Source organism: Danio rerio, chromosome 7 (assembly GCF_052040795.2).
Source record: "Danio rerio strain M-AB ecotype USA chromosome 7, GRCz13ab, whole genome shotgun sequence".
Lineage (NCBI taxonomy): Eukaryota > Metazoa > Chordata > Actinopteri > Cypriniformes > Danionidae > Danio > Danio rerio.
This window is the reverse complement of record NC_141027.1, coordinates 55,934,378-55,961,390: the sequence shown is the minus strand read 5'-3', so window position 1 is coordinate 55,961,390 and position 27,013 is coordinate 55,934,378. Positions and strand designations below refer to the sequence as shown.

The window sequence follows — 27,013 nt, the reverse complement described above, 5'->3', positions numbered from 1 at the left end:
CTGGGACATGGGCAGTCCTCTTCCTGTGCCTCCTTCGTCTGGTGGTTTGAGAAGGGAGAGTGTTGTGATCAGGAGAGGGATCTTGCTCTGGAGCTGGAGCCGACACTGGCGGGCATTCTGGGGCTGGAGCCGACACTGGCGTTCCACACAGTTCTAGCAGGCTCTCCAGAGGCTCCGAAAAGGGTGGTCTCCGAACAGCCCGACGCGGATAAGCCCGCAACTCCAGTCCAGCCTCTCTCCTCCTTCCCTTAGACAAATCAGCTGGCCCCGAAAATATCCCTCTCTGTTGCCCTTCACTCAGGCCTCCCTCCTGAGGGTTCTCCTCTTTCAGGGCAACAGAGAGAGGGGAGCCAGAGATCAATAAGGCTGCCTCAATGAACCGATACAGGTTCCAGTCCTCCTCGTACGGTGGCATTTGGGAACGGACTGGATCCAAAAGTCCTCCCCGGAAAAACATCATAAGCAATAAGTCACTATGAGAGCTCTTCGGGGCTAGCTCCAAAAACTCCTTGATATATCGCTCAATTGAGCGATTACCTTGTTTTATACGCACTATAAGGCTATCCGCTGAATCCATTTGTGATTGCGTCGTTCTGTCACGTTTAGCGTGATCAAAACAATATCAAAACAGGAACAAAAGATTGCGGATTCAAGTGCAGATTTATTTACAGTGCAAAAAACATAAAACAAGGCGTTCAAAGTACAAATAAACCACAAAATCAGAAACTAAAACAGAGACAAGGCTCATGAAACAAAACTCGAAAAACTAGACTAAGCAGAAATACAAAAACATGATCAGGAACAAACAACTAAGAATCTCAAACTTACTGCAGGACTGGGAACAAGACAGACAAGGTAGACAACGACGCGATCAAACATAGGTGGAATGGTAGAATATATAGTCCAGATAATCAACGGTAACACAAAACAGATGAGATGACGGATCAGTGTAAGTGTTCCGGTGTATGCGCGTGGGATGTATGAGAATGTAGTTTTTTCCCTGGGGCACTGTAGCGCCTACAAGTCCTAGAGCGCTACAGCGCCCTCAGGTGGTCACAGACGGATGTGACACCACAATGGTCAAAAAACATTGTCAAAACAGTTCATGTGTTTAAAAATTTACAAATATCAAACTTTATTTTGATGGTGCGTTTGTTGAATTTAAGTTACATTGCATCTACACGCCAACTAATTATCATTAGATTAGGTATACTGTTAGGTTGGGGTCGGGTTAATGTAAATTGAAATGTAATTGCAAAGTTTCTTATAGTTAAACATCTGTTTAGTAGCAGTATCAACAGATATAAGCAGATAGTCTACTAATCAAACTCAAATTGACTATCAAAATAGTGTTACCCAATATTATCAAGCGATATACATTTGTGCACACATAAAACAAAAAATATGACTTTGTTTACCAGTTTCTTCTCCTCAGTGTCAGTATAGGGTGCATGTTCACACTGTGTACTAAAGTATACCACAAACTGTTAAATAAAGTTGATTTTGGTTTTATATGCACACAAATGTATTATTGTAGCCTGATAATATTTCGATTCAATCACTAAAAGCATATGATCTGTTTTAAAGATGTTTTTTGGCGATTTTTATTTTAGTTTTGGACATTGGAACAAATGTGCAAAATTGCTGTCTATGAAGGATGTAGATTGTATCTCCTGGATTTAAAGGGCACGTAAGATGAAAATCAACTTTAGTAAGCTGTTTGGACAGAACTGTGTGTAGGTATGGTGTGTCCACTGTCATATTGGAGGGATATAAACACAAAGTCTTTTTTATTTTCTGACATTAAAATAGCACCCAAATTCTAGGGATTTTGAGACCCACCGCAATGTGACGTAGGAGTGCGGTTTCTCTCCCACCAAATTGATTGACAGGCGAATTTTTTGCAAAGAAAAATTTGTAGCAGGAATGGCATTTGTGTGCATTTGTGTGTGACTCATCATTTCAGAAAGGCTTGAATAATCACCACAAGTAAATCAAATAAACTTACTTGGTGTTTTTGACTAATGAGCTGTATTTCAGCTTCTTCCATGTCTGTCTCTGTCACTGACTGCTGTTTATCTGACATAACGCAGGAGAAGCAAATGTTCATGTGGGAGCGGTAGGCAGGGAGAAGCAGCTCATTTGCATTTAAAGCCACAGGCTACACAAACAGCTACACTGTAGTCAGACATCAAAAAAAGCAGATTCTGTTGGTTATAATAAATAATCTGATGGGTATTATGAGCTGAAACTTTACAGACACATTTTGGATGCACCAAAGGCTTATCTTACACCTTGTAAAAGGGGTAAAGTAAATGCCCTTTAATTTAAAATATCTTAATTTGTATTCGAAAATGAATCAAACATTTAGCAGTTTGGAATGACATTAGGGTGAGTAATTAACAACATAATACATTTTTTGGGTGAACTAAACTTTTAAGTACACTCTATACATTGCAGCTGATCCTGGAGAGAATCATTCCACTCAGGAAGAGACTGTCTGACTTTTTTCTGACTAGTTTTATGAGATGTTTTTTCTTAAAATTGAAAATCTCCAAAAGTGTGTTCACAGATTTTGATTATTTGCTGTTAGGTGCCTTTTATATCTTTAATTAATGCTAAGAGATGTGCAATGTCTCCTATCAAACAGATAAAAAGTAAAGATGGGTAAAAGCTTGCAATCCGAGAGCGCAAATGACACACGCTTCCTAAAGAAATGAGAAACTGCTCAGGCTGATGTTGCAAGACCGCTGGATCCTCGTTTCTCTGTAATGAAAAACAGATCTGATCTGATCAAATAGAGGACACTGTAAACCTCTTGGAGAAATGGCTCCCGCTATGCGTTCGTTGGCTTGTTTTGTTTGGATGATAAGCAAACTCTCGCTAAATTTGAAGGAGAGGAAGAGAGGAGGATAAAAGGATAAGTTGGCAGCAGAAGTATGGCTAAGAGACAGGGCACCAGCTGGAGTAATCCCTGCTGGTAGAGGGGTTTATTAATCAAACAGTGTGGAAGTTCATATCACCACTCCTGTCTGTGATAAAGCTAGTTCTTCACTTCCTCTCTCGCCCTCAGCCAGTTAGTTATCACAAGAGTTCTGAGTGGTAACTACAGATGAAGTTCAGTTATTAAGCCCTCACACACACACATGCAATTCTTCTCACCATGATGTTAAAGTATTGAGAAGGGGCTCTGGGCTGGATTGCAGCTGGGAGACGTACGATGTAGCGTATTTGCACAAATTAAAGCAGCCGTTATCTCGCGGAAACAGAAGCAGAGCGCTGGACTATCCTGTCATTCTTGAAATGGGTTTCAGCTGAATTTCTTTGCGGCTCCAGTCTCTTACGAAGACCTTAATCTAACACAGCGGTCTCTTCTGATAAGTTATTGTTCCACATCCAGGGATCCACCAGAAGGAAGTTTAATTTCCATACAAAAAAAAAAAAGAAATAAAAAAGGAGACTTTCAAAGCAAGTGGAATTGAGAGAAACATTTTGTTGATACCAGATTGTTCCAGATGGAGGAATGTAGGGGGTGGGAGGAGTGGGGGTTCATTTTAAGAGGATGTTCCTTTATAGAAATAAAATTCCTGCAAATACATAATACTATCAAAAGGGTCTATAAAGGGGATCTATATATGTATACCTGAGAAAAGTCTTATCACCTTTCCAATTTTTAGAAACAACAAATAATATCTTTTTGTTGACCATTTGGTATCAGCAGTGACTTATACGAAAGGCAACGGCCTCTAGATTGCGCTTATTTTACAAAAATAAAATATGATCAAGTCTTGATTTTTAATTATTTAATTAGGACAGTAAGGCTCAGACAAAATAATTAAAGTACAGTATAGAATATAAAGTCATGGTGCAGTGCAAAAAGAGTTAATATCATGTATGACTCCCATGAGCTTGAAGGACTGCATCCACACATCTCTGCAATGACTCAAATAACTTATTAAAAAAGTCATTAGGGACGGCAAAGAAAGCATTTTTGCAGTTCATCAAGATTTATTGGATTCATCTTCAGTGCCTCCTCTTTCATCTTACCCCAGATATGCTCAATAATGTTCATGTCTGGTGCTAATCTTTGTTTAGACCTTCTTTGCTTTCAGGAGCTTTGATGTGGAGGCTGAAGTATGAGAAGGAGCACTATCCTGGTTTCGGTTTCGGATGCAGCCATTGTGTTACTTGTTTAACCCTCTTATATATTTTCTAAATTCCCAACCATTTGACAGCTTAAATTAATTGCTAAACAGTATAAAGCACAAAATCGCATGGCACTTCTTGTAAAGAGCAGGGGTGTAACCCCGGTGTCCTGGCCAAATTCCCTCCATTTGCCTTTACTCATCATGGCCTCCCAATCATCCCTATTCACCTAATTGGCTTTATGCATTTTCAGTGTTACAGACATTACACATAGTATTAATATGTTCAAATGGGATAACTTCAGTTCACATTTCACTGCAAGACTTGTATATATTTCTTAATGCTCTGCATTATTTTTTCAGAAGCAATCAATGTACAAGCACTACTGAATGAATAACCCTGTTATGCTACTTATGAGCAAATAGGAACGCAAACAAATTAAAAGAATGCAGATGGGAACTACAGTTTTGATTGTATTTCATGTGTTTTGTACAAAGCAGCAAAGTGTGAACATCTTGTTTAAAAAGTCCCAGAACAATCTCCAACAGAAGGTGGTCTTTTGGGGCTGTATAAATACATTTGACCAAGTGAACGTTTTGGCTATGGAAGTAATCCAAGTAAATGAATTTTTCTATTGAAGTATTTGACAAGGTCAAAACATTTCAGAACTCATGCACAGCTGTGTTTAACATCACCCACTTGCAGGAGCATTGACAAAAAGAGAAATGAAAATGTACTTACCATGAATAGATTCCAAACCTTTATACACTCCCTGACGAAAGCCTTGAAGTTGATCCCAGTTGTAAGAGCAACAAATAATAACTTGACTTCTAGTTGATCATTTGGAAAAGTGACAGAAGGTAGTTTTTCCAATTAATCATCTGTTGAACTGCATCCTATTCATCACAAATACTGCAGAAGACCTAGTGGAACCCACATGGACCCAAAATTCTCACAGAAATCAGTCAAGTTTGGTAAAGGAAAAATCATGGTTTGGGGTTACATTCAGTATGGGGGCATGTGAGAGATCTGCAGAGTAGATGGCAACATCAACAGCCTGACATATCAAGACATTTGTGTTGCCCATTACATTATAAACCACAAGAGAGGGCAAATTCTTCAGCAGGACAGCATTCCTTCTCATATTTCAGCCTCAAAGTTCCTGAAAGCTAAGAAGGTCAAGGTGCTCTAGGATTGGCCTGTCCAGTCACCAGACATAAACATTATTGAGCATGTCTAGGGTAAGATGAAGGAGGAAGTATTGAAGATGAATCCAAAGAATCTTAATGAACTCTGGGAGTCCTGCAAGAAATCTTTCTTTGCCATTCTATATGACTTTATTAATAATTTATTTAAGTCATGTATGGATGTATGATGTGTATGGATGCAGTCCTCCAAGTTCGTGGGTGTCATATAAAAAAGGAACAAAACTCCACAATTAAGCATGACATTGCCATGCTAAAAAGTGGGGGAATTTTACAAGTCAAATAATATTTGTACTTGCACTAAAGTAGTGCTACATGATGTTTAAAAGGGTAATTACTCAATACCATTACATGTATCATCCTTGGGGATAACTGTACCATTGCACAACTCCAACAGAGTAATAGAAGAAGACAACATTAATTAATATACACCATAGATAGTGGTAGATTTGTATTAGTTTTATATATGCAAGTGTTTTATGTGTCTGAGTTGGACAGGTTTCAGTCTTTGTGCTCCATAAATCAGCAAGCTGCAATGACGCAAGAGCCAAAGCAAACAAGAGCAGTACTAGGCTACAGCTGGCCATAGCCTAAGAGAAAAAGAGAGAGAGAGTGAATACTGTGGAGAGACAGCAGCTGTCAGGCCCCGCATCGTGCACCTGTCACACAGGAAGTCAGGGCCTGCCACTATTTCCTGGATACGCCTCCTCAGTCAAACACTTCTGCTGTTTTCTCAGAGGATATTAGGGAGAAGGAGAGTGAGAAAAAGAGGTACTCATCCCAGTCAGGGAATTAGGATGAAAAAAGCAAGAGGAACAGAGTTAGTCAGTTGCGAATGCCGTCTGTGTACAGTCAGTACAGCTGGATCCAGATTTAGACCAGAACTGTGTTAGAATGAGAATGCTAGCATATGGCGTAGCATGCAAAATAAACAGTATATTTGTGATCGTACTGTATATAATATTTTAAATACAAACACCAATTTCAACAGTTTATGTCTCAAGGAAATCAGTATATCACACCGGTGTGATATAAATAGTAAAAATGGTACGACTTTATTGCTGTAGATGCAAAACACCAGCCAACAGAAAGGCAAACAACATCTTTTTCATTCATTTACATTGTCATCCTTCTCCCAGGTAATAGTCATCCATGTGACAGGATGTGACATCATTTCTAGTGCAGTAACAGATGGTGAGCATGGTGGCATGGCGTTATAGCCACTCTTGTTTTCCTTCCAGTCATGTGAGCAGGGGATCTGTGGCGTGTGTGTGTGTGTGTGTGTGTGTGTAGGCCCTCTGTGTTTTGCTTGGCACACGTCCTCTTTGTTTGTTAGGATTGTCAAGGCGGGTCCTCTGGAGGGCTTCTGTGTCTAATTCCCTAGCCGCCCCTCACGCTGCCTGTATGCAATTAACAGAGTAATTAAAAGCTTGATGAGCTAATTGGTGTTGGGTGAAGCTGCAGGTGTTTTGATTGGGGAGCTTGTTTGTGGAAGTGCTGAGAGCAAACAGATTTCTGTCATAGATCATTTTGACTCTTTTCCCCCCACTATTAAAGCAATACATGAGTTAAGGGAAAGTGGAGCTATTATAACTATTTATCAGCCTTGATGGGGAAACTGTAATTGTTTCATAATGATAATTTTTGAAGCATTTGTCCAAATAATGGCCTGTTTCCACTGAGTGGTACGGTACGGTTTGATACGGGTCGGTACGGGTCACCTTTATCAGACTTGCATTTCCACTGCCAAAAGGGTACCAATAGTACCAATTATATAAAATAAATAAATAAATGCAACATATATCAACACATACAGACCCTTACAGTCTTCTATATGTTACGATTTACAGACAAACTACACATGTAGTCCTTATTTGGATTCAAAAACAACATGCAACATATAGTCAGTCAGTGCACAGTCAGTGCAAGCCCCTCATCTGTATATGTTATCTTTACCAGCACATGTAACCTGTAAGAAAGTAATTCTGTCATTCCGAGTTCAAATAGTCTAAAAAATGATGATAATAGTTAAATATGGTAATTTGTTCATGATTTAGGTTGTTGAAAGAATCATTTGCTTTGTTTTTTGTGCGTCACTCTTGCTTTTGTCAGTTTTAGAACTGATTGGATGACAGAACCTCTTCAATAACCATGCGCACGTTATTACCATCAGCACAGATGTTTGTTATTTCAAATATAGATGCACATGTGAACTCACTTGAGAAAATGAAACCACTCGTACTTTTGACGACCTTGTAAACAACTACAGAGCACAGGGTAGATTCTGCTCTTCTTCTTTGGTTTGCGGCTGTTAGTCAAGACAATGGCAAGGTTTGTTTAAGCTCTGGTCAATCATGGCTCATTATTATATGTTTATTTTATTACGGTGTATTATCGTAGCTGTGTATTTAAAAATGGAGCTTCCTTTCTTTTCTTTTTAGCTAGTGTCAATATAATAAATAGTGCTCAGCTGTGTCTTGCTCCAATATTTGGTTCCTTTTTGTTGTCCTTTCGAAAAAGTGGTATGGTACAGTTCGCTTTTTGGTACCTTTTGACAGTGGAAAGGGCCATAAAAGCTTACCGAACCTTACCACTCAGTGGTACTTTAAAACAACCAATTATGGCTCTCCCAGAAGAACAATTTTTATATTATTTTGTATAGCTTTATGTTGTTTCTTAAATTAGTTTCTAGTATCAAATTGTTTGTGTAAAAATAGTTGTAAAGATGGTGCAATAGTGGACTATCGCAACATATTGCTTAATGATGCTTCCAGTTCAAGCATCAGGATATTGCTTCCAGTTCAGGTTAAATCAAAACATAGCTGTTATTAAATGTCAAAATGTTTTTGATTGTCTGTGATTTGTTGTTGCTGGCAGCGATGAAAGGTATTTGATGGTCAAAAGTTACTGTATACCACATCCTTTGAATTGTACCTTTTTTTCTACTCTCACTAAAGAACTATCTCTCTCTTTGAATATCAGTTGACAGATGTGTTAGTGATGGCTGTTTGCCTGCAGTACTCTTGGTCCCCAGGTGCCAGAGCTGAGGACGTTGCAGTGCGTGTGCTTGTGAGAGTGTGTGACAGTTATTGATGTTCAGGTGGGTGAGCTCAGAACAGCAGTGCACACCGTGAACACAGTCCCTACGCCTATAGCACAACGGTTACTTCAGGCAGTACAGGAAACAACTACAAATGCAACAAGTCCACAGAAGGGTGGAGGGTCAGAAACCTTGCTCTTTGAAACATGCACTTCAAACACACACAGACAAACCCAGACCACTCAATTAAACCTAAACAACAAACACTTTCTTGTGAATTTGTATTTGCGTGCTTCGTATTCCTGTAGAAGTGGCCATTCACTAATCTCTGCATCTCGATTGGTGCCCAGTGCTGTCCTAACAAACTCCAGATGGGCCGAGCTGGGGAGTTGTTCTTGGCACGTCCCGGCTCGGCTGAATGTCACAAATACTTTCCTTTATTTAGGAATGGCTAAGGCTGGGCGGCTGAGGAGAGGATAGGAGGGAGAAGGGTAGAGAGCAGCTCAGCAACATCTGGATTTTATTAGCAGCCATTGGGAGAAATCTGAAAAGGAAGTTTTTTTTTTCTCTTGTGTCTTTTGGGGTAGTGCTGGGGTTTGCAGAGCCCTGACCACTGACGATGCCCTCACAGCGAAGAGCAGATGCCAACAATAATTCAACAATCACTATACTGTTCAAGGCAGTACAAAATAAATAGCAAGTCCTTTGGATATGCTAGTGTATTTTGGATGTTACTCTTAATATGCCTGACCAGCAAGACTTCCTCTTAGGTCAGAGGTCATCAAACCTGTTGCTGGAGATGTACCTTGCTGCAGAGTTCAGCTCCAACACACAGAACCAATTAATTAGTACCTGAAGAAGCACTTGATAATTACAGATAAATGTTTTTTTATCTGGTTTGCTGCTAAAGTCTGCAGGAAGGTACATCTTCAGAAACAGGGTTGGTGACCCCTGCTTTATGTCATTCCGTTACCCAAAAAGACCATTCTGGTAGATCCAGTTCACTGGCTATATTCAAGATGGTTATGCTGCTAATGCAGCAACACAACAAGCCAACAGAAACCAGCCTGGATTAGCAAGATGACAGTAAGGTACCCTCTGAAGTATGTAGTTCATGACTTGGCAAGTAGGACATGTTCCTGAATCAGCATCATTAAGGTCAAGGTTTGGCTGGTTAGCTTTGCTAATAGATCCCACAATGAACTATCCTGTAAGCGGAAATGCTGATGAGTAGCTTTCTCCAGGTATAGCTGTTGCTACAATCTTGGGGAAAGGCAAAGACTGAAAACAACTTTCTTCTCAGCCTAGTATTTCCTTCAGAGTTTAGACATAAGTAATGACATGGTTCAAAATGGCATGTTTAAGTAATATATGATTCTTCCAGTAATGCTGTAGAAGGACCTGCAAGAAAATTTATCCACATCATTGAGGCTAAATCAGGGTAGAACACTCTGTGACTGTGTTTGGGATCAGAATGATCTGTCAATAAACATGTTTCATTTTGTTCATATCTCCACTCGGCTTTATTAAAATACGTTATGGACATATTGTTTTAATCATTCTGAGTTGAGATATTCCCGTATAACTACTTCCTGGAAGAGGTGAAACCCAAGAGAACAGTGGTGCATAGCATATGTCTGCTGCCTCGTAACACACAGATACAAGGATCTTTCTGGAACTGTAACAAGAGAATGTGTCTCTATGCTTTTTAACACAACTGTACTGTGGTTATTCATGCACCATTTTTCAGTGACCCTAGCATTCTTTCCCACACACCCGCACATGCTGGACATCTCTCTCACACACATCCTTATACAGAGTCTCAGGGCCCAGGGGTCTGTTCAGCTTGTGACTAAATACGCATTTATTGCCATATGAACGTTTGTTTTCTCAAAACATATTTGCTCAGCTGAAGATGCCTGCTTCGGCTCACAGAGAGTGCGTTTCTGTGTGCATGCTCTTTCACCCTGTTTTTATTATACTATGATTGAATTAGTTGTAAATAAGAGATAAGGCCTATTATCCACTGTAGAGACAAAATGATGCTGCTCAATTTAATATTGATCGGTTGACTTTCAAACTCAGTTCTATAACTTAAAGAACTTAAAGATAGCTACTCTATGTATATAGAGTGGTATATTCAGCCTGCAAAGGGAGTCTCCTAACTGAAATGGAGCCCCGGGTTTTGGATACTACTGCCTGTATTTATAATAATACATAGATATGATACAATCATATTTCATGATTAAAGTTGCACTCATATTCATACAAGACATTTGTCTTGTTTTATTTCAACAGAGATCATGACATTTCTTTTTGGGATGCGTGAAGGACACATGCAAGGCTGCCTTAGATTTTGGTCCAAAAAGTATGCTGTATTAGAAGGCAACATACTGTTGCAGCCTATCTTTTTAAACAGCCTTTGAATAAAGGACACATATGAATGCAATCTAGGCAGTCTTTTTGTTAAAAAATGAGTTTTTATTCACATTAGTACAGCAATTTCAGTATAACATTGGATATTGTCTTTTTGATCTGTACCTTGTAGCAATGTTTGTTCCTTTCGCATGATGATTTTAAAATGTTGGCTCCAGTCCAGAGGTCTACAGACAAGCTTTGGGTGATGATGTGGAGAGACGGTGGGGTGACTGGGACCGAGGGATAGCGGACGCATGGGTCTTGAAGTGCCGGCCAGGGGTCGAGGGCTGTAATCCTGCTGTTTTGATGAGAGGCCTCTGTTTGTGTGGACTCGGCAGCGGCCTGATGGGGAGCAGATGTGGGAAGGCAGGCGGTCGGGCACAGAGCCAGAGCAGCTGGGAGAAATTAAAAACAAGAGCATTCCTGGAGACTGGGGGAATTACAGAGTGGTGGATGGGGGGAGTGTAGATACAGGGACAGGGAAAAAAAGCCATGTGACAAGAGAGAGGGTTATCTCAAGGGGCTATTCCTTGTGTTTGAGTGAAATGTAGCTCAGTGTGGACAATGGTTGGAAGAAGTGACAGTTTAAGGAAGAACCACATCACACACGTGTACCTAGATTTTGAAATGAGGTCATTCAACAGACTTCTGTTGCTTTTATATAAATCTAATAACAATGACTACAGATTAACCAAAAAGGTAACTCTAAAAGACAATTTGGTAATGGGTAACAAAGTGGGTAGCACTGTTGCCTCAGAAGAAAAAAGTTACTGGTTTGAGCCCCTGCTGGGTTGGTAGGCATTTCTGTGTGCAGTTTGCATGTTCTCCCCGTGTTCACATGGGTTTCCTCCAGATACTCTGGTTTCCCCCACAGTCCAAAGAAATGTGCTGTAGGTGAATTCGGTGAGCTAAATTGTCTGTAGTGTATGTGCTGGTTCTCCAGGTTGAACGTTGGGCTAACAACCCACTTCATAAAAACTAGATGTTACGAAACACCAATATGGTGCGGCTAAATATCAACTTCGATATTAAATTTTCCGGGGAGTACGTAAGAATATATAATATATTTGCCACTGTATATTATATAAACATATACAAACTATTAATTTATCATAAATTTTTATCTTTAAGGATAGTCCTGAATGCCCTTAAAGTGATTTTTGTTGTTAGATTTAGCTCACATATAGCTAAGCCTAACAAAATAAACCACTCCACATGAACACATCTCTCTCGCACAAGCTTCAAAAAGAGCAAATCACAGAAACCAGAATTCTGGGCTTGTCATTATATGATGGATTCTTGCGTCTTTGGACCTTTTACCAAAGGCAAATGTCCACTGATTTAAAAAGACTCCAAAAAAGCTTCAGAATTACAAACTGGAGCACTTTTGTGGTGCACATTTAAAAATACAGCACAGGAAAGTTGATAGACACGGTTAGTTTTAGCTGTCTTAAAAGTGTGCATTTTCCTCTAGGAATCAAGCATATGGTCAAGGCAACAGAGACTGCTTTAAGATTATTACAGAATAACGATACAGAGGATCAAATCACACACCTGTAGGAGGTCTGTTAAAAGCGTATTGTGCTGTGAGCTAGGTCTATTTGGTTTATTGATCTCTCAGTATGGCTTCTCCGTCTCATAGTGGTATGATTGTCTGTGTATAAATTGCTTTATTTTTAAAGCAAGAAGATACCCAGAGGATTTTTTTCATCCCTTTCGCTCTGAAACTACTCTTAATGGAGTTCTTAGTCATTTCATGTAAATGTCAATTTACAAACATCTCGCAAAATACCGTATAAAGAAAGTATTTGAATTCATTTAAGCTACGTCAAAATCAAATTATAGCGTTGTGTAAGGACAATCAGTATCTCTCCTACGATCGCTCAGATTCAAACAACTGATATATTAATATCTACATATTTGCAAGCAACAGAACATGCTGTTTTTGCAGATGCTGAAACTGCCATAAGTTTGAATCTTCTGTTCAGTTAGCGCCTTCTCTTTTCGTACCTTATCTGAGTAATTCTTTGTTTGGGCTTTATGGAAGCACAGATGGCCACAGAAGAGGCTCATACATAGACTACTAATGTATTAAAAGTGAAATCCAGTGTCCTGTGCACGTATGTGTCCTACTGTGTCCTTTAGCTGGTCAGATTAATCAGATATCTGTAATCCCACAGTGGATACAGGCAGAGCAAGGCAGACGTGCCTCTCAGCTTCTGTTCAACAGCCTCTCTTGTCTCTTTCCCAGTCCTCTTTTGGGAATTCGTACCACCGCAGCCAGGCCATGGCAACTTCCAGAATCTCCTACAGGAATTACCATGTGTTGCTCCCATAAGAGCAAATTAAAAAGAGTGATTATGGCCTGTTTTTCAGTCAGGAAGTTTTAAAGCAGCAGCCCTTAGAGGGAATGGATTTTATTCATCTTTTTAAAGCTTAAATAATGTCAAATCACAGAAATAGTGCACTTCTTTTCTAATACCCCTACCTCTAGTAACACTACCTCACTCAGTGTTAACTATAATAAGACTACAATAAGCTCGGGATAATAAGTGGCAAAATAGGTATACATGAAAACAATTGAATTCTAACATTAACGTTGCTCAGGTCACGCATGCTTGATGTGTGTCTGTGTGAATGTTTGCTGGATTGTTCTTTGTTTAATGGCCCCTCTGAGATTCCAAGCTGTTGGGCTGAGTGACAGATGGACAGGCAGGGCTTGTGGCCTTAGCAAGATCTCTCTCTACCTGTCTACATTTGGCAATGACAGTGACTGCGATGCACAGAGCAGTGCACTGTTAGCCCCTTGTGGCAGGCCAGCCAATGCCTATTTTGGTCAGCATGGCATTAGTCCTAATACCTTGTTATGTTTATTGCCCTGGGGCACCAGTCAATTTTAAAATGAGAATTGTGGGCTAATTTCTCTTTGCATTATCCTTCTTTGCATATGATATTGCTATTTTAGTGCTATTTTAATTTTTTTTTTAACAATTGCTTTGTTTTGAATACAAGGATACAAGGAACCCCAAACCAAAGGACTAAAATCGCAAAACAGATGCCAGTTTTCTGAGTAAAAGCAGTGTTTATTTATTATAGCTGCAAATTTAGATTTGGTTTTAGTAGGTTGAGTAAAATGCCCTTAAGATGTAGTTGTATTTTAGCCTTCTGAATCCTTCTGGTTTTAGTCTGTCTAGTTTTAATCAACATTTTAGTCATTTTAGTACATGTAAATTTGATATTAGCAATAAGATTGTTATTATTATTTAACATGACAACAAATTGGCGAGGCAGTGGCGCAGTAGGTAGTGCTGTCGCCTCACAGCAAGAAGGTCGCTGGGTCACTGGTTCGAACCTTGGCTTAGTTGCCGTTTCTGTGTGGAGTTTGCATGTTCTCCCTGCCTTCGTGTGGGTTTCCTCCGGGTGCTCCGGTTTCCCCCACAGTCCACAGACATGTGGTACAGGTGAATTGGGTAGGCTAAATTGTCCGTAGTGTATGAGTGTGTGTGTAAATGTGTGTGGATGTTTCCCAGAGATAGGTTGCGGCTGGAAGGGCATCCACTGCGTAAAAACTTGCTGGATAAGTTGGCGGTTCATTCCGCTGTGGTGACCCCGGATTAATAAAGGGACTAAGCCTACAAGAAAATGAATTAATTACAACAAATTTACTCTAACTACAAACTTTTTTACACACACAGCATTTTCCTTTTATTTAAGATGTGTCTGAACATTCATGTATTTGTCAGCAATGCAGCGGCAGTCAGAATACTGTACGACTTACCATTAATCCTCAACTGTTTAACTTTGTATGTAGTATGTATGCATCATAATACACTCAAGTAGTCTAGATATATACATATATGTTTCTTTATAACATTTCAGCATGCTTATTTTGTAATTTGAAACTGCATTACAACATCAGTGCGTTATGAGATACCTAAAGGTATTTTTAATGTCAAACATGCTCTTGTGTTGTGTTTTGAAATTGCCTAACATCAGTGCATTGTACAATAAGCTATTCTACAAACATACGGCATGGAACCGTTGTGTGTTATTTCATAACTTTACAAATTGTTTTCCAACTGAATTAAATTAATATTTTTAGGAATGTCTTTTCATGCTTTGCCATTTGAAGAGCCAGAGCAAAGGCTCCCAGGCCACTAGTTTAATAGATCCAAGGCTTAAAAAAATCAAACCAGAAACTGTGCCAGTCATGTGACTATATACTATGAATGTGCATGTTCGAATAGGCTGAATTATAACAAAAACAGTATTGTTTAATTTTTATCTTTTTAGCTACATTTTAGTCTCCTCCTTTTTCATCCACGAAATTGCATATTAATATAGTCATATATAGTCAATATAGTTAGTATCTAATAATAACCATGTCATTCCATACTAATTTTTGTCTTGAAAACAAGGTCTTCAATGATTATGTATGTCCTTATTTTCGTTAATTGAATGATCACAGAGTAAAGCTACAAATTATTATTGTTATGTGCAGTTTAAAATACTCTTTAGTCCTTACTGATGTTACACTGCAAGACACACTGAACCTAAATTTGCTAACTAATTGTGCTTCTGCCTATTACTGAATGTAAAATCAGAGATTGCTTAAATATATCATGAATATCAGATTTGTCATGGTTTTCTGCTATTTTGGCAGTTTATTTATTTTTTATCAGTGAGGATAGGCTGTTATATGGTAGGGAGGTGCTGGGGTGGGTGAAAGGTAGCATGATACCTGTTTAGGGCACACTAAAAGATCAAGAAAACACAAAAACAGCATAAATATTGTGCTCCTCGGACCCTCACAATGTCCCCTGAGCCAAACCAGCCCCTAACTTAACCCACAGTCCAGCCTCATACCCTGTCACCCTCCTGCAGCTGTCATCCCTCTAAGGTCGACCACCAATTATCTGGCTGTTAGTAGTTTGGCTATGACCCTGTACGTTTAGTTATTTTTGCACATGACATCTCGGCCTGGCGGTGGGGGCTTTCTCCGAACATGGCTTGGGCTGGTGGCCCCAGCACACGGTCAGGGTGTTGTGCTGTTTTTTGGGAGGTCTATTGGACTGAAGGTGACAGTGGAGAGAAGCGGGGGGCAACTGATCCACTGTGAGTGACAGCACTGAGACAAGAGGCGCCTGTCAGAGAGCCTGCTGCTCAACACATGCTGCTGTACTGCCTCACACACAGACACTCACATTGCAATGTATAGGTGAAACCAGTTTAATGCTTATCTTTGTGCATTTAGTTACCTACTTGAACAAAAAGTGTCATGGCAGGAAATGGTTTGAAAGACATGTTTTTAGAAAATTCAGTTTTCACTTTGGTCTTTTTAGAGCATTTAATAAATGATGAATATTGAATTTATTGGAATGGCACAGTACACTGTGAAAAGTGATGACTATTCTTTTTAGTAAAGGTGAGTAAACCCATCACCTTAACATTATAGTAAATAAACTATGTGCATAAATCTAAACAATTAGGTTAAGTGAAGGTAATAGTTCTAGGTTACAACAGATTACTTTTATTTTCTAAGTATAATCAACATGTCACTTTAAGGCAATGAATTTATTCATTTTATTTAAGCAATCGCTTTTTACAGAGTACACATTTGCTGCTTGTTCAGGCTACTTATTTAAAATGAGACATCTCAATTTTTTTTTTAAGTTCAATTTACTTTAATTTGTAAAAATTATTAAGGTAACTTCATCGATTTGTGTTGTGACAACATGAAGAAATTGCAACACAGGCTCATTCTGAAAACGTAGCCCTATAAACATTTATGGAGATCATTAATTATGTAGCCAGAGCTATGTATGGCTGCATTTCGTTTTTAAAATGAACACTATGGGGTGGTATGATGGCGTTCCTTTTCGCACTTACCAGCTTACCGCTTACCTCTGTATGGACAGCTTTCCTGTTCAGTAGCTTGACACGTACGACGGCGAATTAAGACGTAGACCGCAACAACAGAGTTCGAATCTTTACACGAGAACAGCAAGCGCTAATGGCACTCTCAAAAGAAGTTTGAGATCTGAAAAAGCATACACAGCGGCCTTTACTAGACTCACGAAAACAAAGACTGCAAAAAATGTAGCTCCTGGGACGTATTTTGCTCTCTCCAGAAATGTATATGGAGGTACATAATCAGAATAAGCCTAGGTTGAGGAATTGTGTTGAACAAAGCACAGTATATACTTTAAATGTATTGTCTTTTATATGTCTAAATGTCTTCAGAAGTGTTGGGTAAAGAAGTTATGGTCACACTTTACAATAATGCAAAATCTTAAGTAAATCTTAATCTTTAAAAAAAGAAAAGAAAAAAAACTAAAATAATGTGAAACTATGTAGTATGTTTTTTTAGCATTTTGTAAACAATTTTATGATAGGCTTACAAATATTTTACCTTTTTTTACCCAACACGGGTGTAATCGTACATTACACAAAATGGCAGTTATTTGAATTATATTCAAAACTACGCTATTGATTATGTGTCACATTTATCAGATATTTGAACAACTGAATGGACTCTAGAATAAATGGCCATTGAAGTTTCTCCCTCTGTGCTCATGGAATCTAAAGCATTTTTCTTGGCAACAGATGATGGTAAAGAGTAGCAAATGAGAGCTGTCACCAGTGGTGTTGTGCGCTAATCTCAGTACATCTGATGATACTTCTTTTGGAATATCTTTGCCTTCACACACATGCACACAAGCACACACACAGGCTTGTTTTTGTGGATTGTGTCACCTTCCATAGGTTTCCATTGTTTTAATACTGTACAAACTACTTTTTCTATTGCACTAACCCAACCCTATATCTAACCCTACACCATAGGAAGCTGTGTACAGTTTTACTTTCTGAAAAAAAAAAAAAAAAAAACTCAGTCTGTATGATTTCGAAGTCTTTTGGAAAATGAGCATATCAACAATGTCCTCATAATTAGTCCTCATCGTTATACCCATGTCATTATACTGTCCTGATGTGTAACAAACATTACCTGACTAAATCTCATGATGTGGTTGTGGCAGATGCCAGCTAGTGAAGTGCTGTGCAGGTAAACCTTACTCCTCTGACCTCTAAATGTGCTCAAGAGAGGCCATGGTCTTAAGCCTCCTTGTTAGAGTGACCAACCCCCATACATAGACTTACCGGTTCAGATAGGTGCAGTAGGACCGGCAGGGTCATATGGTGATAAATTCTACATTTACATTTATGTACTTATCCAAAGCGACTTACACCCGTGAACAAACAACCGGGGAGCAGTTGAGAGATCGATGCCTTGCTTAAGGGAATCACTTTAGCCATGGTATTGAGGTGGATAATCCCGCCAACAATCCTTGCTGGTACCGGATTTGAACCTGCAACCATTAGATCAGTCTAGCTCTCTTACCATGAGGCCATGGCTGCATAAAAGTGTAGTATATGTGAGTTTTTTTCACTTGCACAAAGATATACCAAGAGAGTTGACACTGGTCCAACAGAACTCAACAACTTGGAATTGAACATTTGGTCTCATTTGTGTAAAAGCATCAACATAAAGCAATAAATTAACCTTTCATCCCATAACTGCCAACATTGAATGTGGTACTTCAGAGGTGAGGACAAGGAAACCAACATGTGACAGCAGGTTTAGGGAGCTGGGTAGACAAAGGCATTGTCATATGACCAATATGGTCCAGGCGGGCAACAGTGAAGAAGACTTGCCATGTTTGGTCCCATAGCGGAGCAGAGATGAGGGTCGGTGTGAACGCAGCCTTGTTGAAGTGTTCAGCACCCTGATGGACAGGAGCAGATCCAGCTGCACTTGTCACTGGCTGTCAAGTGCCTGTCCATCCGGCAGACAAGAGCGGACAACAGGCGGGGGAGAGGGTGGGGGGTGGAGGACATTGATGGGGATGTCAGGGCAAGGGGGGGGGGGGGTTGTGTGGTGGGCAGAGGGGTCCCGTCAGCAGCAGCTGAGTAGGAGAACAGGTGTGACTAGATGTTTCCAACAGCAGTGACATTTACCCTCTGCCTCAGTCTGCCAAAGCCACACTTTATCTCTATCAGCAGAGAGTGCACAGATTTACTGCTATGAAATATTATAAGTCTGTCTGAGCAACTCACTAGAGGGCTACTGATGAAAAAAAGCCACTTGCATGATCCAGCACCGTGAACAAGACACAACATATGTGTCAAACATGATATGGTTTGAACCAGTGCCATGTAGCTTTCATGGATGTGCAGAGTAGAGTATTTGTTGTCAGAGCCGTGACCCGGTGGTTAGCTGACATGCTTCAGACAAGTCAAAGCTCTGTGCAGTCAAAGACATATACACTACCTGACAAAAGTATTGTCAGGTATCCAAGTTCAAATAACAAATAATAACTTGACTTCTAGTTGATCATTTGGTATCAAAAGTGGCTTGCAGTGTATGAAAGGCAAAGGTCTCTAGATTACACGTATTTTACCAAAATAAACTATGACCATGATTTGATTATTAAGTAAAGTTTGACTTTGCTTAGACGTAAATCTTGTCTCTTAACAGAAATAATGTACAGAGTAAAGCAGAAAGTCATGGTGGCGTGAGAAAAGAATGAATAGTGTATGACTGCCATGAGCTTGGACACCTGCATCCATACATCTCTGCAATGACTCAAATAAAATATTAATAAAATCATCTGAAATGACAAAGAAAGCGTTCTTGCAGGACTCCCAGAGTTTATCAAGATACTTTGGATTCATCTTCAATGCCTTCATCTTACCCCAGACATGTTCAATAATGTTCATATCTGTTGACTGGGCTGGCCAATCCTAGAGCACCTTGACCTTCTTTCCTTTCAGTAATTTTGATGTGGAGGCTAAAGTATGAGAAGGAGCGCTGTCCTGCTAAAGAATTTGCCCTCACATGCGGTTTGTAATGTAATGGGCAGCACAAATGTCTTGATACCTCAGGCTGTTGATTTTGCCATCCACTCTGCAGATCTCTCACATGCCCCCATACTGAATCTAACCCCAAACCATGATTTTACCTTTAACAAACTGATTTCTCTGAACATCTTGAGTCCATGTGGGTTCCAATAGGCCTTCTGCAGTATTTTTGATGATTAGGATGCAGTAGAACACATGATTCATCAGAAAACGTCTGCCACTTTTCCAAATGATCAACTAGAAGTCAAGTAATTATTTGTTGCTCTTTAAACTGGGATCGACAACAAGACTTTTGCCAGGTAGTGTAGGTTTGAAATCTGCACACTGTAGGTATCAACAGTATTTCAATTTCAATGTCAATATACTTATAGAGCAAAATTAAACCAACTAACGTTGACCAATGTGCTGTAGAAAGTAAATAAACAGTAACAAAATTAAGACAAAACATGGCCAAAAATAAAAGGAACAAAACATAAATACAAATCATGGGAATAAGCCAGATTAAATAAAAATTAGATTCTTCCACAGGAAGGCGTTTCATCAGGATAAAATCTACTTTTGGCATTTATAAAACGGCATTGGTTTAAAAGAATAAACCTGTATTAATAAAAAATATTTGATGTTATCTGCAGGTAACACAGGAAAGAAGGCTGGAACGATGCCAGATTCACCCGCTGATGTCAAAACCCAGCCCAGGTCAACTCCACCCACAATGCCACCACCACCCCCTGCTGTCAGCCAGGCAGTCAATCGCAATGCGTCGTTCACACCTACAACAAGTAAGTGATCCTAGTTAAAACATGCATAGATTTGATTTTAGCTGCATTCACAACACCGTAGATACATAGCAAAGAATTGTGAAGTGGTTCTGAAAGACACGGAATGCTGCAACAAACTGCTAGTAAGTAAACAGAAAGTATTTCAAAATGTAGTGCAAATTTGTGTCACATTCTTAGTGTTTCCACAAGGGAGTGTTAGGGTAAACTGTTTTCTATAGTAAATTATCTATCTTGTGTGAACTACTGGCATGGTGCAGCAACAGCCAGACAAGAATCTTCCTGTGTAAGTTCACTGTCAACAAGTATATGCCTTGATAACTGAATAATAACGCATCCATGATAATGATTTGTACATGAGTACAATAACAACATTTCTAAAAGTCTCTATTACTGTAGCAAGTGTTCATATACTGTAGCAAAGAATGCCCTTGTAACATGAGCAAGTGTATTTAAGAGTGTTTGTGTATGGCAGATTGAGCCATTGTCTGGGTGTGCGAGTGCTTAAGATACACAGCAAGAGATTTGTTTACTGCATACGGAAGAATTCACGGGCAGCATCAGGCTCGGCAAGGCTTGGCAGATCTTGCTACCCTATATAGCAATGACGGGTCTTGTTGTTTCACCTGTTGCATGGGTCGTAGCGTAGCCTGCTTGCCACTCTAAAACCAGAACACAAGTGTGGGAGTCACATGGTAAACCCACATGTGTCCTGCCTGGAATGGCGAGATAAAAAGGGGCACAAGCGAAATGAAAGACCCTGTGTTCGGCAACATGAAGCCATGCACACACTCATACACACAGCAGTGAGAACATGCCTTCCAACCTGGAAGAGATCTACCCTTTGAGTTGTATTTGCACAATCATATGCCTACCGTTGTCCCAAAGGATTACTGCCTGTAACTCTAAACCCTCATGTTGTGTCCCCTACTCTCGTAATGTTTGTTTATCTGTGGTCAAGGCTTTAAGCATAGGTGACATAAGATATAAGGCCTACTCTTAGGAAGAAGGCACTTGACAATCAGGAAGAGGAAAGAGTGGAGAGATGAGATGCAGTGGAAGTGTGGATGGGTCGGCCTGGTGGCCTAAAACCTGCAAATCTGCTCTCAGCTGGTAGACATGTGCACGGCCTGATTTAGACACACACCTGCTATTGGAATAAAAGTAACCCAGGGGGCTATTTTTGGGACCTCTTTAACACGTTCTTCTTATAGTTGTGTCTTAGTGAGTGAGTGAGTGGGTGAGCAGTAGGGAGTAATAGACCGGGTGGGAGGCGTGTGTGTATGTCATGGAGAGAGATAGCAAGAGATAGTAAGAGAGAGAGAGAGAGAGAGAGAGAGAGAGAGAGAGAGAGAGGTGGTAGTTGGTGGTCACACTTGCAGAGTTTGTTCACAGTAGAGAATGAAACAAAGAGTGCAGAGCAACTTGCTCAAATACTGTCATAGTGTATCTGTAGTTTCAGTGTGTTCTTTGGCTTTTCTCGGGATGCATGTGCCCTCTTCATGCTACGTTGGAACTTGCTGGAGAGCAATTCCCAGGACTGAAATGGACAAAAAGGAAAGCAAAGGAGTCTGGCGAAACTTAAATGATGCTAATACAAACAATGGCTCTCTTTCCTCAGTGCTGAATGGGAGCAGTCACTCTCCAACAGCACTAAACGGAGCTCCTTCAACCCCCAATGGCTTCAGCAATGGACCAGCCACCTCATCTACTGCTTCCCTGCCTACCCAGCAGCTGCCCCCAGCCTGTGGAGCCCGACAACTCTGTAAACTTAAACGTTTCCTCACCACACTGCAGCAATTTGGCAATGATATCTCACCTGAGATTGGAGAACGTGTACGCAGCCTGGTACTGGGGCTAGTGGTGAGTGTCGTACTGTGTGTAGCATTGCCTCCGATTCTTTTCTTTAATAAGTGTTCATTGGATTGCTCTTTTTGTTTTATCAGAACTCAACTCTAACCATTGAAGAGTTTCACTCTAAACTTCAGGAAGCCACAAACTTTCCCCTGCGTCCCTTTGTCATTCCATTTCTCAAGGTAAGAACACAAAAACACATTCATCTCATAAAGACACAGTCGTATAATATCTTACACAATATTTTGAGAAAGTTTTTGACATTTTTGTGCAATATGCATCAGTGAGGGAATGGTCTCATGCATATCCTGTCTGAAGCTGAGCCTACTCCAACAGAGTTCTTAAAGTCTTTCTGTATCTGTATGAGGAGCTCTTCCTTATGGTGCACCATATGGGAAGGGGTGGAGGGGGAGGGTAGTGGGACTTTGAGACAGACAGGCAAAGTGACAAACAAAAAGAAGGTAGATGGATGGCAGCCAGCATCGGCACACACATGAACAGACTCACTCAGTATTTCCCCAATTCCGGATACATGGTTGCCTGTGTGTGTAGATGAGCGGAGTACATTTGATAAAGCATCCGCAGCCCCTTACACCCTCCCACCCCCAACTCTGCTGTGGCTGGGCTGTGCTGATCTAGTGCTCCATATGGCCATCATTTGTGATTCATTAAAATTGGCACACTTGTGTTTACCCAGAGTGGAGAGGAGTAGTGTGGGCCAAAGAAGATTTCCTGGCAGATGTTGCAGTGGGTGCTGTAAGCAGTACAGCTTTTCCGTTGCTCTGCCACTGTTGTCTTTGAGCTGATCCCTTTTTGTCCTCAGACATCACTATGATCCAGGGCTCAAACATATACACAGAATCTCTGATGTGTCGTGGTGCTTTCTCAAATAGTTCAGCATTTATGTCAAAATATGGAATTCGAATATCAAATTCAAACACTATGGTTATCGCATGTTTTACTGTAAAAGATTTGTGGCCATACAGTTCATCCTGCAAGTCAAATCCTAATTGTGCAGTGTTTAAAGATAACCACCTCCAGTAGATTTAGTCCAGTAGATTTTTTTTTGGTTGCATAAAGATTATATATCCACTGACTACATAACAGAACATGAAAATGTTGGGTGTGGAAAGTTGCCATGGTGCACCCCCTCTGCAGTCTTCCACTATGTGTGTGTGTGTGTGTGTGTGTGTGTGTGTGTGTGTGTGTGTGTGTGTGTGTGTGTGTGTGTGTGTGTGTGTGCTATTGAGATATAGACTACACAAGACATATCTCATAGTGTGAGTGTTTTATTCAAAGCAGAGCACTGTGGTACATGGCACCCAGCACATTGCTCACAGCCTGCTGTCAGAGGCCTGCAGAGTGTTGATGTTACACATCTGTATCATCAGCCAGCTGTGTAGTGTTATACTGACAGCCAAAGAGAAAAAGACAACAAGAGAGAGAGGGTGAGAGAGAAAGGCAGCACAGTTCTACTGCAGACCGACCTGAGCAAAGAACAAACACATGGTGGGCCAGAGAAAGTGTCTGCTTTATCTCATCCTCATTCTTTCTTTTTCTCTTAGCACAAACCCTGTTGAACTACTTAATATCCAATCGTCCGCATATGCCGTGTTTTGGATACTGGTCCCCAACTTGGTGCGATGCCTGTGTAGCCTCGCCTGAAAGACAACATTCAAACAGCTGACTAGATTAACCAGCTTAGTATTAAACCAATTAGATAAGTAACCCAATAACTCATACAGTACTAACCCACTAATGCACAAAGACATTCTGGTCAGCGATGTTTATAAACTGTACAATCACAAATAATCAGTTTTACTAGCAAACTAGGCTGACTAGCAAGAATTATTTAGTTAAAGAACTTCCAGGTCAATCAGCTTCACTAGACCGGATTTGGTACAATGGCTTAGCAAGACTAAAGATAAAGAGCTCTACTTTGAATGTTTTATCAAATTCAAAATTTTATGAATCCAATTTTCTTTCCTTTTGGCAGGCTAACTTACCCCTCCTGCAGAGGGAGCTACTTCACTGTGCTCGGATGGCTAAGCAGACCCCAGCCCAGTATCTGGCCCAACATGAACAGCTTCTGCTGGATGCCAATGCCATCTCTCCCCTGGACTCCTCTGAGATCATGCTGGAACTCAACGAGCATGGCAAGAGACGTACCCCAGACAGGTACACACACATAAACTTGTCTTTCTGTGTACCATTTTTATAACAAATACCTTAGGTCATAAATATCTACAAAGTCAAGCAAAAGGTAAAAATGTAGACAGCTATGGTAAATGTCAACACAACCTTGCCCTGGGCATTCTTCTTCCTGTCTGGCTTTGAAATGCACACAGCGTCAATGTAATGAGTGGAGGTTGTGGGAAGGTTAGGCCACACAGAAAGAGACTGTGAGGTGGGCAGTGGGAAGGTGGAAATGAAAGTGACATATTTGCCAGGTGGTGCCAGCTACCTGTGGAGTAGAAATGGACTGATATGCTCTAGCATCACAAAAAAAAAACATAGTCCATTTTCTTTACATACAATAGTGAGACATCTAGCAATCTAGACAGTCAGAATATTTACAGTGAGTGGGGTTTGTAGCATCAATATTCCTGTTTATCTTCTTTTGTTTTTGTTCTACTCTATCTCATCCACACTGTGTCCTGTTAGTTCCCCAGTAGCTGCCCATATGTCAGTGATGTGTCCAGATGGTGATCTTGCTGAACCCTTGCTTGAACTGATCCTGGGGGAGGGAGGGATGAATATATGTATAGAGAGAGAAAGACAGAGAGAAGAGGAGAGAGGTGGGGATAGAGGAATGGGCAGTCCCCTACTGTAATCCATACACCTCCATCTCTGAAACCTAGGCTTACCATATCACAACGGGAGCTCCAGCTGTTGCTTTGATTTGTGGGATATCTGGCCACAACCACAAAAAAGAAAACTGGAAAAGGTTATAAGTTTTTGGATTGGTTGCGGAGGCGGGCATGATGGGGTGTCGTACATGCCGCCAGAGTCAGATGTCCAAGCCAACTGCACTCTACTCTCAAGTGCAAGAAAACAAGCTTGCGCAGTCCTTGCACACACATGTAGTTCATGCTCGCAGAAGGGAGAGGAGCTTTAGCCCTGAATGCCTGGCTGCTGCACTCAGCTAAACAGATTATTATCAACACTGCAGCACAGGCCAGCCAGATGGCTCCAAAACGCCAGTGTCACTGAACATCTGCCAAAGGGAGCAGCTTTCGCAGTACAGCAGCTCAGGAGAGAGACAGAGAGAGAGAAACGGATGAGAACGAGAAAGATTAAGGGGTCGGGATTTAACTCCGCTTCTTGGTATATGAGTGCTAGAGTCCACATATGGCTCACAGCTGGACTCAACATTTGGACATATGAGTGGAGGGTAGAGAGAAAGAGGGAGGTGGGATGGTTTAGACTGCAAAAATGCAAAACTATCAATAGCCTTCTATTATCTTGAATGTATTTTAAATATATGTCTACATTCCTTCTAATAGGACCAAAGAGAATGCGGGGGACAGGGACGGTTTGCACCAAGAGCACCTGGCCAAACGACCATGCACAGTGAGCCCCAGTCAGCGCTTCAGCCCCAGCAGTGGCTTACCTGCCCACCCTCCCCCCAATGGCCTACCAACGCATCCACCCAATGGCTTGCCACACCCTAACCCTCCTGCCCCGCAGCATTACCGCTTGGAAGACATGGCACTTGCCCACCACTACAGAGACGCCTACAGACATGCAGAACACAGAGATGTCCGGGACCGTCACCGACAGTCAGGTGAGAGATGTGTAGTCCATTGTAAAGCTACTTTAGGACAATAAGAGATTTTAGCAGAATTAAGTGACGTTTTTGATATATGCATGCTACTTTTTTGTTGCATGTATATATCTGCGATTTTAAAACTATTGTAATTTTACTACTAAAAATATAGTTATTTTTTCATTTGAAGTATGCAGTTTTAATAACATTTTCAACCACGTGATTGCACCTACACAGGCATTGCATCTCTATTTTGTTAGCATGCGTGTTAATACGGTGCTATGTTTGTGTTACAGCCGTGCATGGAGCACGTCAGGAGGAAGTGATTGATCATCGGCTGACAGACCGCGAGTGGGCTGAGGAATGGAAGCACCTCGATAACGTATGTGTGACCAGATGCTTTACATTTTAACATATTTCATACATACTGCACAAGTAATGTAGTTTTTTTTGCTCATCTCACCTTTACCTTCTTTGCATCTACACAAACGTACACTCGCTCAAACCCATATTGAATAAAAAGACCACAGATGGAGTTAGGAAACCGGTAGAGAATGTTCCCACTGGAAAGAACAGCTGAGACAAGGGCTGTAGAGTCTGGAATCAGGCTTTTTCTGGATCGCATCCAAATCTGAAATAAATACAGCCAACAACATACTCAAAGACTGAGGAATGGCATCACATGGATGAAGGGAGATGTTTTTGGGGGGAGGTGGGAAAGATGGGAGAAAACAGGAAGAGAGTGAGAGAAGGGCGCAGAAGCATGGGGGAAGAATGAATTGTTTTGGCTTCTCCCACTGGCAGCACAGCTGTTGCAGGGGCTATTGTTGCTTAACCACTCAACCGCTCACTGCACCATTGGATTACACACACACGTATGCACACA

The 27,013-nt window shown here is 40.7% G+C and overlaps 1 protein-coding gene across 12 annotated transcripts in view; it reads left to right on the top strand.

Annotated features, from left to right (window-relative positions):
- The window catches only part of cbfa2t3 (CBFA2/RUNX1 partner transcriptional co-repressor 3), an 86,942-nt gene that overhangs the window by 48,535 nt on the left and 11,394 nt on the right, over nt 1–27,013 (top strand). For all 12 annotated transcript variants that reach the window (XR_015496288.1, XR_015496289.1, XR_015496291.1 and 9 more), the window contains exons 2-7: nt 20,361–20,507; nt 22,126–22,367; nt 22,451–22,540; nt 24,355–24,536; nt 25,865–26,145; nt 26,424–26,509. Coding sequence is in view for 8 of the 12 variants with exons in the window: in XM_087261945.1 (XP_087118071.1) it covers nt 20,361–20,507; nt 22,126–22,367; nt 22,451–22,540; nt 24,355–24,536; nt 25,865–26,145; nt 26,424–26,509 (1,028 nt within the window). In the remaining 4 variants the exon portion in view is untranslated. The remainder of the gene's footprint in view (nt 1–20,360; nt 20,508–22,125; nt 22,368–22,450; nt 22,541–24,354; nt 24,537–25,864; nt 26,146–26,423; nt 26,510–27,013) is intronic.